Below are 13,918 nucleotides of genomic sequence, written 5' to 3' on the forward strand. Positions count from 1 at the left end.
AACCACCGTCACATCGGATGTTTGGATGCTAATTAGGAGTATTAAATATAGGCTAATTACAAAACTAATTGCATAGATGGAGTGTAATTCGCGAGACGAATCTATTAAGCCTAATTAGTCCATGATTTGATAATGTGGTGCTACAGTAACCATTTGCTAATGATGGACTAATTAGGCTTAATAAATTCGTCTCGCGAATTAGCACAGGATTCTACAATTAATTTTATAATTAGCTTATATTTAGCTATTCTAATTAGCATTCGAACATCCGATGTGATACTGTTAAAATTTAACCCTCGTATCAAGCACCTCCTGATCTAATCCGCCACGGTGGCCACTGCTCGCTCGGCCGCAGCGACTGGTCGGAGACGGCCACACCCGGCGAAAACGTCACCACCGCCACCAATCCCCACGTTACCACACCCGCGCCATTTCTTTCCTCGCCTGCCACCCCCGCGGGAAAAATATCTCCAGCCGCTGGCCCCACGTGTCATACGCTCTGCCGCGCCGGAGGTTCCCATTCCGAAGCTATTTAACGGGCGCAGAAAACAGGTGGTGGAAATTTTTTCCTTCCACTTTCCTCCCTTCCCCTCCTTCCTTCGCCGGCGATGGGCGCCGGGCTCCTCCTCGGCGACGCCGCCGGCCTGGGGACCCACCTCGCCATCCACCGCCGGTCTGGGACGCGCCTCTACCTCCGCGGCTGGGCCCCGCGCCCGCGGCTCGGCGCGGCCGCTTGCGTCTCGCGGAACCGCGGCCGCCGCGGCCACGTGGCGAGGTTCGCGGCCTCCGCCGCGGGCGGCGGGGACGAGCCCGGGGAGCTGTCGGAGGACGAGGCGCAGAGGGAGTGGGAGGCGGAGCTGAACCGGCGGCTGAAGGAGGCTGAGGAGATGGAGGAGCTGGAGCGCACCGCCGAGCAGCTGCAGAGCCAGGCCGCCGCCGAGGCCACCGAGGAGTCGGAGGAGGAGAAGCGCGAGCGCGTCCGCCGCGAGCTCCAGAAGGTCTTGCTCTTAACCTTACTGCTTATCAGAGCTCACCTTCCTACAGCTATAGCTCCAGCCACTCAATTGTCACTATACTGATCACTAGTAACTACACATGCCACACACACACACACACACACACACACACAAAGAGCACGCATGCTAGAACATGGGGGTAGAAATCATTTTTTTTTGCGTGGACTCCAATTTGCAGGTGGCACAAGAGCAGGCAGAAAGGAGGGCAACGGCCAAGCAAATGTTTGAATTGGGGCAAAAGGCATACGGGAGGGGAATGTATGGCCGTTCAATTGAATTCTTGGAGGCTGCACTCACTATCATACGTCCCTCCTCTCTCCTAGGTGGCGAGGTAATGTATCGTCACCCATAACTAGTGTATGTGTATCGGTTTTTGAGGTCTGTGTATGTTTAGGCTTCTCACTGCATACCAAATGTTTATCTTGAGTGAGTTGAACAGGAAAGAACATGGAGTCAAGATATAGCGTATCAGTGCTGCTAGTGACTTGTGACCAAGAATGTTGGCTGTTGTAGCAGTACATGTTTGCATCATATATTCCTATGTATCTTGGTGTCAGCTTGCTAAGCATGCTGAATGATCATTTTTGGTAAATTGAGACAAAATTCAACAGACTCTCATGTTAGGTAAAAGAAAATAACTAGAGCCAAGTACAAAGTGGAAGTAACTTTCTATGAAACGTCATGTGAATAAAGGTTCATGAACCCCGAACATGTCAGAATCCCACAAACCAACGAATTTACCAAGTTTCTGGCATTTTTTTGGATGAACCAGTTTCTGGCATTCTAGTTACAGTTTCTGGCATTTTGATGTTTCAGTGGCTAAGTATGTTTGCCGACTGGAGTGCGTACCATTATCTATATGTGGTTGTCAGCATGCTGCCACAATCTTTGGCTGTATCGGTGTATCCTAACCTACCATGGACCAGCTTTTCTCAAAAAAAATTTTGCAATCATCATTTATAGTGTGCATGGCATTGGAATTAATCTACACATACTTGGCTAAGTGATGATATAGCAGCAGGGACATGTAACCTGAAATATCTAATTAGTTTTGACAAAACTCTTGATCATGCTTGTAACTATATGGCTAAGATTATGTAGACATCTCTGTGATATAGATATAGTATATATCTAATTCTTACTCAAATTATTCTTTTCCAGATCCAAATTTGGCTTGCAATGGCATACGAGGCCAATAGGAGGCACAAGGATTGCATTGCATTGTACAAAGAATTGGAAAGTAGCCACCCCATGATCAATATCAGGCGGCAGGCTGCTGAACTCAGATACATTTTAGAGGCACCCAAGTTGAAGATATCAAATGACGAGGTGGTCACAATACCACAAATTGGGAGCAGCTGGGATTGGTTAGTTATCTTTCTGACACTATTCTACTTTCTCTCTATGTCATTCAGCTATGCAGATTACTCTGTGTATACGTGGACATTGATTTTCAGTTCGTTGGCGCCTAAGTATCAAAATGTCGAAGTTACAAACTGAAAAGTCTTTGTTTTATGTTCACCTTGCGTAAAACAACTTTGTAGATTGCAAGAGTTCAGATAGATCTGAAGTCGTAATCATGTCTAGTCTGCAAATACCTTTTTCATTGAATTATGCATATTCAGCTGTATATTTTCAAGTGTATAGTGCTTGCTATCTGCTTGCTATGGTGTTCATTCCTATATGATTCTCTTTTTAACTGAAGGCTGCATGGTGAACCCACCTGCAATTGTAACTAATGGGTAGTTTTTGTTGCATTGTTTCTCTTAACCTGCATGTGGCTATGGAATAATGTTTGAGACCCATCTTTGAGAAGAGATAGCTACCTGTTTATCTTGGTTGACATCATTCTTTAGCTACTATACGTTCAAGAACCAATAAACTTTTTCCCACCCCTTATCTAAATTCTTAAACCTGAGATACCACCATAATAAACAGTTGCAATCATCCTCCTCCATGGAGACTTTTGCAGTTTTTGCGTGGTACTGCTTTCCTATCCCATGGTTTCATTTCAAACAATGGACATCGATCCACAACTTCTCATTCATAACATGCTGCGTGCTATTATGCGAATCAGGTATGCCGGAACATGGAGCGACAAAATCAAGGAACAAGAGGACAAGAAAAGAATGATGAGTGCTGCTAGCAACCAAGTTCAACCTTCTCCAAACATCTTTGGAGATTTCTCCTTCTTGCGACGGCCAAGTGAATGGAAGAAGAGCGCATGGGTGGTCATTACTTTATGGATCCTTTTGATTGGTACAGCAATCTATCTGCAAACATGAAGAACTCCCGCAACTCTGGAACAAGCCAATTGCATGTTGGCCGAACACTGATCCATGGTTCGACAACTCTGGAGGTGCTGCTAATATGGCTTTGTCTCAGAACACTCTAAGACAAGATAGGTCATGGTGGATTGCATTTGTTATTTTAGCTATGCAATCCAAGGATGCATCATATATACTCTTCCGGACTGGCATGGGCCATTTGTCACTTTGAAGATATTTTTTTGCTGCAATGTAAATACTAACTATTGTAACTAGCAATGCAAGCAGATGCTAGCTAGTTCAATTGATTAGCAACCCATCTGTCTGCTCATGTGCACACTTGATACTATTTGCATCTGGAGTTGATTTGTAAGTACCTTGATCTGAGCTGATACGTGCTCCGTGAAAAAAAAATATAAGCAGCGCAATAGACTGATCAATGTTCTGTTTTTAGCTAGGAGTCGCACTTTACAAATACACATTTGATAATATCTGCATCCGGAGTTGACTTGTAGTTTGACCATCGGTTTCTTCTACAATATATCAATTTCTACTAAATCAACGTCACATTAATAGATTTGTGAAATAAGAGCCTATTGATATAAACTCTATGCACGAAATATGCATGTAATTTGACCAATTTTTGGTCAAAATTTATGACGCCTATAATTGTTGGGGATGTGCCCTTTGGGGGTCTAGGGACCTCTTTGTGTATAAAAGAGGCCCAGTTAGAGGTCCAGGGGCTCGATTTAGACATACACGGGTATCATTGTAAAGCCTATGAACTTATTTGTAATATCTTACCCCACCAATAGAATAAGCATAAACAACCATCTCCTCCTACATTGCCCTAGGTCTAGAGGGCGAGGATACTATCGGTGTTTTAACCCGGCAACCTACCAAAGGAGTACCTGAGTTAGAGTTTTGGTTGGTGGGTATCGCTGAAATCAGGAGCTCGATGGTGACATAGGTACACGATTTAGATAGGTTCGGGCCACTAGATCGCGTAATACCCTACGTCCTATATGTTGTATGCTTGTATTGGATTGTACTTGTTTTGAGGGGGCTCCTGCCCGCCCTTATATATCAGGGGAGCAGGGTTACAGGGTGGTTTGCTTTATAAGAGTACTAGTCGGATTCGACTACAGAGTTCTACTCCAACTAGGAAGAGTAGTTTCCTTGTCTTCGACTAGCCTTTTGGACTCCATGTAGACTACGTCGTCCTGCACCGTAGTCTCCATGTCTGATACGCCTCGGTGTACTTCTCCAGATGTGGATCCGTACAACCCTTCTGGTGGGTCCATAGATGTATACCCGACAAGCCCCCGAGTACTTTTTAGTCAAATGTAACAGTCTCGAGTACTTTTGCAGACGTTGTTCGACTAGTTTCTGGTGTTCTTCGAGTACTTTTGTCGTGACTGAGTTTTTGAGTACTTGAGTACTGTCATGCGGCTAGAAGATACTCTAGCCTCATCTGACACTATTTTTGGAAAGTCTATCTTCAAATCTTTATATGGAAGTGCGATGAAAATCGCACTTCATATGGAGTAGCCCCCGAGCCTTAGGTTGAATCAAAGAATCAGGTTGAGGGTCAATCTGCATTTATTCTATCTTTGTCTTGATCTTGAAGAAAAAAGAAAATTTTGTTCGACAGGCATGGTATATGCAGCCCACGAGCCGTTACACGACTAGTTTGAGGAGGTATAAGGGTCATTCAACTACTACTGTGGCCCTTGAGCTTATGTTGGATAGGGAATATTCTTGTATCGGGTTGATAAGTCCGAAATTATCGCCATTATGCGAAAACATTGGTCTTTTTACTTCTGGTGACTCTGCATGGTTATAAAGGATGGGAAAGTTACCCCCTCCTTAATCACGCAGTCATTTGCATCTGTTATCTTCTTGCTAAAAAAACCCTAACTTTTCCTCAAGCGCCGCCACACACCGACCTTAGGTCGTCAGCGCCGCCTCCCCTCGCTTAGCCCCCGAGCATATGCGCGTGAAGAGGCTTGTGAAGACCAGGATGGGGAAGAAGGTCGTGCTAAGGACGTCAAGGGTTCCCGGAAGGGTTCCAGCAAGGGGAAGGAGCCCCAACTACCGCCACCGAAAAAATCTTGGAAGGATTCCAAGAAAGGGAAGGAGCCCCAATTGCCGCCACCGAAGTGTGGAGAGACTAACCAGACCGCACTGCCCAATCAAGCCATGGCCTGGAAGAGGTCGATGATGAAAGATGCGGAGATTTAGGAGCTGGTCGAGGCCAAACTACTGAAAGAGAAGGCGATCGTGGGCTGGAGGTCATCATATGGCAATCCTTGGATGTTTGAGACGCATCCCCAAGAGACAATAATTTTTGCTCGCTTTGTTGAGCGTGGATTTGCTGTCCCAACCTCTGATTTTTTTCTGGGGTATTTTGGAGTACTACTGTTAGCGCTAGAAATCGGCTGATCGAATTCCCAGCGTCGGACACACGACCCGGGAGAATTTGCTTAACTCCTGTTCGGGTGATCGCCCTGGTGCGGTTCGCGCGGCGTGCCAGCCAATCTGACCTGTTGATTGGCAAGGAAAGAAACGTGTCAGATCCCAGAGATTGCGATCGGCTAAGGTTCCGATCTCAAGATAGCTTATCAGCAAACCGGGCGATTTGCTGTAATAAAGAAATCGGCTATAATGCAGCTGATTACCGAGCAACGTTAATAAAGAAGACTGCTGGAGTAATCTAAACAACGCTACAGTAGCAACACTAGGAACAGATCTAATCGGCTATGCGTAAAATGAATAGATTAAATAACAAAGTACAGGAAAGCCGAAGGTTCCAATTCCTAGCTGTATAACTGGTAATAAAACTAGAACAACAGGTAAAACCTAGAATTCTAGTGAATATTGATAACTGGTGAATAAATCTAAACGAAACAACAGCGATGCGCCCGAAGTTAAAGCTTAGAAATTATTTGATAAGCGGAACTTACAAGATTGGCCGGAGATCAAGTTGATGCAGCCCCGCCAACCTGTACGAACTCGTGAGAAAGAAGAAAAGTATTGGCGAAGTCGCCGGCTTGAAAGTAAGTACGAGGAAATAGTAGTTTGTTGTATTGATTTGATGATGATTACAGATCTACAAGGGTGGCTATTTATAGCTTGTTACAAACGACTTCTTATCCGACTAGAACTCTATCTCTAATTTTAAACAAAAAACAAATATTTCCAAGTACGACTCGTACTAGGTCGATTATCGCGCTCTTTATGGGCTGATTCCCTCTTCATCTTCATAATCCTCTTTAAGCCCACACCGGCCCAATCGCTCCAGCCTCCTAATCGGCCGATTTCTACTCACTCCATCGGCAAGGGACAGCCGATTAGGGCCCACATGTCGGGGGCTCTGACTGCTCCGACCCTGGGACCTAAGGTTGGGCAAGGCGGAGATCCTCCCTCGGAGGGTCGGGCGCATCCGATCCCAGGACTCGGGGTCGGGCGAGGCGGAGATCCTCCCTCGGAGGGTCTGGCACATCCGATCCCAGGACTCAGGGGTCGGGCGAAGCGGAACTCCAAAGGTCAATCGGCCGATCCTCGACTGTAGCACCAATCGGCCGATTTCCAACCGTCACCCTTGTGTCTCGCCGCATCTTCTGATTTCTTCATTCCCTAACGCCGATTTTACACGTGTCAAAATCTGGCGTCAACACATGCCCCCCAGTTTCGGAGTAAAACATAGTCTTTACTTCGAAATTCTTTTCAACTTCCCTTCCGAAACAAACGCATTGAAAATATCCTTCCGTTTCGCGGTCTCCAGCCTGATGATTGCAATCTTTTCGAAACGGGCGCCCACGACAACCACTCCTCCTGAAAAAATCGAAATGCCGGCACGGTAAAAATTCCGCTTTTACCCCTTCTCAGACCACCTTTAAATATCAGCTCGTCCCGTACTCCCCTTACGAGCTCACGTCTTCTTTAGCGTACAGGCCTTCTTCTTCCTCCGGCGCCTTCCTGAGCTTCCAGCTTTTTCCCCGGCGTCTCTTTCCATCCTCATTTCTCCCTACTTCTCCAATGGCGGCACCTTCAGGCACTTCACCAACGCCTGAAGCTCCGGAGATGGCCCCACTGGCAGAAGTTCCAGCGGCAACGGCAGCGGCTCCATCGACGGGAGAAGGAACTCCATCAGCGGGAGCTGGGGCTTCAACCGAAATCCCATTGGCAGCTTCATCATCTGCAGCTCCACCGGCGATCCCACCGACTATGATGAGCTTCATCCCGGAGGTCATTACCGAAACTTTCCTTATCAGTAATGCATTTACTTTAGATCTATTCTTACTTCCGCACCCCCTTTTTCCTTCTTTAGGCGGTTAGGCATCAGATTACCATTCGCCTTACAGAAACTCCCGACCTTATCTGCCTTGGTCCCATGGGAAACCCAGATCCAACCGACTTAATCAATTTGGAAACCCATAGGATCCCTTTTAAGCAATCAACTATGGACCTAGATCATTGGTCGGGTACCTTCAGATCATGGCCGAATGAAACCCCCGGTTGGAGAGAATGGTACCAGCGGATAGCCGCCTCTAAGAGGGTCCAATGGGATGAGCGCAAAATCGGCCAGTGCATCGATCTATCTTTGTCCCAAATGGAAAGGAACGAGCCATTAGTGATAGCAGCCTCTTACTTCTGGTCCGATGCTCTCAATGCATTCCTCTTCGGACACGGACCTATGACTCCCACTTTGGCCGATGTGGTTATGTTAACCGGCCTTGACATCTCCTCCCCGGATACCCCTTTTCGCCTTTTGGCCACGACATCTCATCAGTTGGACACAAAGAGAATCGGCGGATGGAAGGGATTCATTAGATGCAATAGGAGGGCCGGATCAGTCGAGAACAGAGAGCACACAGCTTTCCTGATGATGTGGCTAGAGAAACATTTCTTCTGTGGGAGAGCAGCAGGTCCATCCACCAACACACAGGCTCTGGCCGAGGCATTATCGACAGGGGCCTCTATTCCCCTTGGAAAGCACCTACTGGGGGCAGCCTATCACATGCTCCACCAAATCGGCGTTAAATTACCCCAAGGGGAGCCGATTGGAAACCCCGGTGGGCCCTGGTGGTTTATCAACTTATGGCTTAACCTCTACATGAGCAAGATTTCTCAGCAGCGAGTGGAGCACATGACATTCCCCAACATCGAATCGGCAGAGAACCCCACTGTCCGATGCCGATGTACATCTTTCGACGAAGCGGCATCAGCCTTTTCTGGTTACTCGTACTCTGCTACCAAGGTGGCCGAATACTTCAGGTGTTTTTATAATGGCTTCAGCGAAGACGCAACCAGCTGGTTCCCTTATTAGAGGGATGACCCAATCTTTGAGCTCCCTTCTTGTTTTGACTCAACTACTGGCCGATTCGATGAAAACCTCACAGACGAATTAATCAAACCGGGAATCTTACCAGCAAACTTCTTCTCGGGGAAGGATGCTCCTACTTATGAGTTCTACAACCCCTCTGTCGCAGCACGGCAATTCGGCATGGGTCAATTGCCGATTTATGCATACTTCGCCGGCTGAGCAAAGTTCAGAGATGAACTCACCAAGGGTCTTGACTATAATCGGCTGCGAGATCGGATTCCAGACTCCAGTACCATAGACCTGAATGAATGGATAGTAGCCTCTTTCGCCGTTCAGCAATTCAAGCTATGGTGGGCCGAATGGAAACAATACCTGTTCTGCACTTCTGCATCGATATACTGCAACCTCCTGGATCCAGCCAACATCGATCCAAACGCCGAGGTACTCTTCTTTTCCCTAGCCGATTTTCATTTCCCCTTATTATTATTATTATTATTTTTTTACACATATATACTAACTCTTGCTGTTGACTCAGTCTGAAAGCCGCGTTCCCCCAAAACGCAGCCGGAGTGGTCGGCCGATAGAGGATCGTTATCCATACACAACATTCCCCCTCATCGGCTATCATGCCCCTTCTGTAGACGACATCGCCGGCCGAGCGAAGCAGGCGCAGAGGAAGGTTGTCAAGAAGACCAGTCGCCGAGTGCGTGCCTGTACAGAATCGGCCGATCCACCCATGATTATAATGGCAGAGACTTCGGTCGTGCCGACCCTTCCGACCGCTGAAGAGGTAGACATTCAAGTCGCCACAGAAGCCGGAGCAGCCGCCGCATCATTATTGGTGGAGGCTATGCAGGTAAACTCACTATCCGATCTTCCCGATTGCTATTTCCATACTGACTCCTCTTATATTAGGCTGCACAAACTTCCCTTGTGAACTCTCAGCAATCGGCGGTAACCCAAGCAGCTAATGAAATGTCAGTGCTCCCTCCTGTTGAGGTATACGATCCTTCAACCCGATCTTCTAGTATTTGGATGACGCTCTTACTAACTTTGACACAGGTTACCGGCACGCTAAGCTCATTGCCTGATCAACCATTGGCCATCCTTCAAGAAGCTGGCCCGAGCAGAGCGCCGATTGTCGTTGAGTTCTCTTCTTCCGACGAACCAATGGTACCAGTCCTAGAGTCGAGGATGACGATTTCGCAAACGCAGCTGGAAGAAATCCATTTTAAAGAGGTATAAGAGATCTCCCACCCTTAATTGGCCGATTTACTAATACCATCGGCTGACTTGTCCTCTTTTCGTTTACTATTTTACAGGAACATGACACCCCTAGTAACAGAAGTAGTTGATGAGTTCAACCATTCCAACAAGCCAAGAGAAGTAAGTACCCATGGCCACAACTCTCGAGTACTTATTTGTCATTGATCTTTGTTCCCAACATGTTTCTCCTTGTGCAGGAAGATGTACTCGTGTTTTATTCATCTCCTCCTCCTTCTAGTGCTGATGATGCTAAGGCTACGTGGATAGTATTTCGCTTCCGATTACCTGGGGAATCCTCAAAAGAAGAGGAGGAGGACGATGAAGAGATCGAGTCCTTCAGCGGATCTGATTCTGACACTGCGGATGATTTTGTTATGCGGCCGCGCTCCTCTAAGCAGACCAAGTCGTCCTCTGGTGCATCAAAGCGACTTGCGAACACAAATCTTGATGCCGACCTGGCTCCGCCTCTAAGGAAGCAACGGACTACTGTGCACAAGAGACGCATTCGGCGCAACCTCCGCATTGCTGACGAGGTGCCCCCATCGGTAATAACTTTTGCGGAAGGGCAAGATGTCGAGGTATGAGTACATTTATACTTATCTTGTTGAATCAAGACATCTGATCTTGAATTTCTTCTACTGCAGACTATTGATAACGTAGTTGAAGTAACGGAGGCGGCTGCCAATGATGCAGCCGGTACGAGAGAGACGACTGCTGATGTCATGGTCGAAGCATTAGAAACGATCGCCCCCGATGTAGTCGGGGTGAAAGAGATAGGTACTGACGTCACCCTGCCCAAGGTTCCTGTTGGTGAGGGGGATGTGGATGCCAGTGGTGACCAGGAGCCCGCTGCTATACAAGCGGATCCCGCGAGTAATTCCGGGACTCAAGAAATTCCGTAGCCTGCTCCATCGAAGGTGCCAGCCCCCATCATCCCGCCAATGCGCTTGGCGGGGAAACCTCCTCTGGTTCCTTATCGATCTAGCTGGTGAGTACTCTACCTGTGCATTGAGTACTCATTTTATGCTGAGTAGTTGTCTTCTGCTACTTATACTCTTGTGTTGCGCGGGGCATCTTTAAATGTTGATCTTGGTGCATCAGGCTCTGCCTCAGCAGTTGATGGCGGAGGCCAATCAACTGAAGATCCAGCCCCTACTGTTGTCACAACTTAGGAAGAGGAGAACCCAACGCCAATGTTGAAGGCTGGCGCTACGTCATTGGTGGCTGCACTAATGTGCGACGTGGTTGAATCCCTCAAGGATGCTACACTGCAAGCCCCCAAGACTACTGCGCCCGGGCTGTTTCCTAAAGCTGCTTCTATTGAAGACCCGCCTGCATCGGATGTCCTGGATGCGATACCTCTCAATGCCATGGATTCTGGGGCTCCCGAGCTTGAGGCTGCTCGTGTGCTTGAGGCCGTCGTCGCTGCTGCTAGAGCATTGTCCGAGGCGGGGACTGTCGGCCATACATCCTCGGGCCTACCAGAAGATTTGTACGGACCCACTCAAGGGAACGTACTCGAGACGTATCAGGACATGAAGACTACGCTACAGGACAACGTAGACTACATGGAACTCCTGAAGGACTAATCGGAATACAAGGAAACTACTCTGCCGAGTTAGATTAGGACTCTGTAGTCGTGTCCGACTAATGCTCTTGTACCAATGAGTACCATGTAACCCTGCTCCCCCGATATATAAGGGCGGGCAGGGATCCCCTCAAAAGAAGTTCAATCAAATACAAGCATACAAGGCACAGGATATAGGGTATTACGCGATCTAGCGGCCCGAACCTATCTAAATCGTGTTCCTGCATCACCATTGACTCCTTGATTTCGGTGACACCCACCAACAAAAACACTATCTCGGGTACTTCCTTGACAGGTTGCTGGGTTAAAACATCGACAGCTGGCGTGCCAGGTAGGGGCAGTCTCCAAAATTCTCCACGCGAGGTTGATGGCTCTAGGCATCATCAAGCCTGCATTCATGTTTGAAGCGGGCGCAATGTTTGTTTTCGTCTCCTGGCTTTGCATCGCTGATAGCATTGGAGGTTTCCAACGCTACAACATCAAAGAACCGGAGATGAAGCATGTCGGCGGAAACTCTTGTCGACATGAGGCGGAAGATTTCATCGAGAAACTTGAATTTTTTGATCTGAATAACACCAGGTTCGACCACAACTCGGATTCAACCACAACTCGGACTAGTCCGCACGGACAGGCAATTCAACCATCGTATGGACTGGATACAACACCAAGCTGATTCCCGCTTGGACTTTTAAACGTGGTCACAGTTCATCAAAAAGCTTTATCCAAACTCCAATCCGGACTGGAGTCAATTGAGGACCACGACTATGACTCGGACTTTCTTGAAGAACTCCCCTTATCAGGTCCGCAGCAGGGCCTGGTAATCACATCAACACCGCAAGGTAGATTCATCTACTGGCCGGGGATGAAGCCATCCTTCCTTGCCCAGGACAACGAGTCACGCCTCGTCGCACACTTGGACATCCTCCCATACCAACAGGGTACTCCACTCTCACCGATTCGCGAAGAAGATGGTTCCACTGAGGTCATAACATCCAGCTCTGGAAGCTACTCTCCGGATAGAGAACTCCTTGTTGTTGTTTCACTAGCTGATGGAAAAAGAACAAGCGATCAACACCAACATAAGAGAACTCCTTGTCGGGAATTCCAAGTCGAAGAAGTCTCCTAAGATGAATTATCAACTGACGCCCCGGAGGGCGAAACTAGCAGCCAGAGAACTCAAAGAAGAGGAAGAAACACTCAGAAGCAGAACGTCGTCGACTTCTAGCCGCGAGATTTCCCATCGTGAGTCTTGACAGAGCATTTGAAGCAGTACAAACACGAGAACACAACATGCCACTCGCCACTATTGCTTCTATCGACCTTATCGCCCGTTCAATGCCTCCGGACAAGTACAACGATATCCTGTCATACTTGGCAGAGTGCGTGTAGAGGCTCCTCAACAAGGAAGCACCAATCCCATCCTTACCTTGCAACCCAAGTCAGCATGGTAGCAGCAGAGACCATGCAAGACACTCAAACCGACCACACGAAGAACCAAGACAACATGGGGGTGTACTCGAAGGCCCAAGGCAAAGCAGAGACACACCTGAAGCTCCAAGACAAAACAGAGATGTAGCCGAAGGTAGTCGTACGGCCTCCGCGGAAAGCCCACATCACCGCAGAGCTAATCCAGAACCCTCGCACATCAGTGATCTTAGGGAAAGACTAAACCACAACTGTGATGCTCAAGATATAATCAACAATCGTCACCGTGAATGTGAAGTTGAAGGTGATGACAATGACCACTTCCCCGCTTTCACAAGATGAATCATGAAGATTGCTCTATCAGAGAAATTCAAACCAATAGGCATCTCCAAGTATGATGGCAAACAAGACCCAGTTTAGTGGTTCCGCTGCTACTCACTAGCAGTCCAAGCTATAGGCGGAAGCGACAATACAAAGGTCATCCCTTTCCTCATATGCATGGAACCCACGCCACTAACCTGGCTCGAATCTTTGAAGCTTAACTCCATCGACTCATGGTCTGATCTAAAGAAAGATTTTACAAGCAACTACACGGGAGCTATGCAGCGCCCTGGCAATAGAATTGACTTGGCTCAGGTTAAGCAGCAAAAGGATGAATCCCTACGCAGCTACCTACACCGCTTCTTGACAAAAAGGCTACAATTTTCGACATCTCAGAGGCATACGTGATAGAATGCTTTCAAAACAGCCTCTGGGACCAACGTATGTTCCAAGACTTTGGCAAACGCCGTCCAGTAGATGTCAAAGAACTCAAAATTATGGCTCAGTCATGGGCAGACAAAGAAGATAAGGAACGTGAAAGGTTCGACTCACACCGCGATCGCGGGCGTGACAACAACAACCAAGGTAACAACCAAGAACAAGATAGAAACTGCAACAGCGATCACCGAAACAACTACTCGAGCAATCAAAATCGCAAGCATAAACCAGACAATACCGTTGCAGCAATGTCAAACTCAAGCAAGAA

General features: G+C 47.6%; 1 protein-coding gene across 1 annotated transcript; it reads left to right on the forward strand.

Moving 5' to 3' along the window:
• The first annotated feature begins 563 nt into the window (after positions 1-563).
• Positions 564-3,723, forward strand: LOC101782213. The gene is made up of 4 exons (XM_004956122.4): positions 564-998; positions 1,195-1,347; positions 2,178-2,383; positions 3,094-3,723. Exons 1-4 carry the CDS (start codon positions 609-611, stop codon positions 3,299-3,301), a joined length of 957 nt encoding a protein of 318 aa, XP_004956179.1. The 5' UTR covers positions 564-608; the 3' UTR covers positions 3,302-3,723.
• Positions 3,724-13,918: the final 10,195 nt, after the last annotated feature.

This window comes from Setaria italica, chromosome II (assembly GCF_000263155.2).
Source record: "Setaria italica strain Yugu1 chromosome II, Setaria_italica_v2.0, whole genome shotgun sequence".
NCBI lineage: Eukaryota > Viridiplantae > Streptophyta > Magnoliopsida > Poales > Poaceae > Setaria > Setaria italica.

What these genes read in the sequence shown, in the direction of transcription:
- LOC101782213 (XM_004956122.4), top strand. Translation starts at nt 609, where the DNA reads ATGGGCGCCGGGCTCCTCCTCGGCGACGCCGCCGGCCTGGGGACCCAC. An exon ending in CCTCTCTCCTAGGTGGCGAG is followed by an intron (nt 1,348 to 2,177) that starts GTAATGTATCGT and finishes ATTCTTTTCCAG; the next exon opens with ATCCAAATTTGGCTTGCAAT. An exon ending in ATTGGGAGCAGCTGGGATTG is followed by an intron (nt 2,384 to 3,093) that starts GTTAGTTATCTT and finishes TATGCGAATCAG; the next exon opens with GTATGCCGGAACATGGAGCG.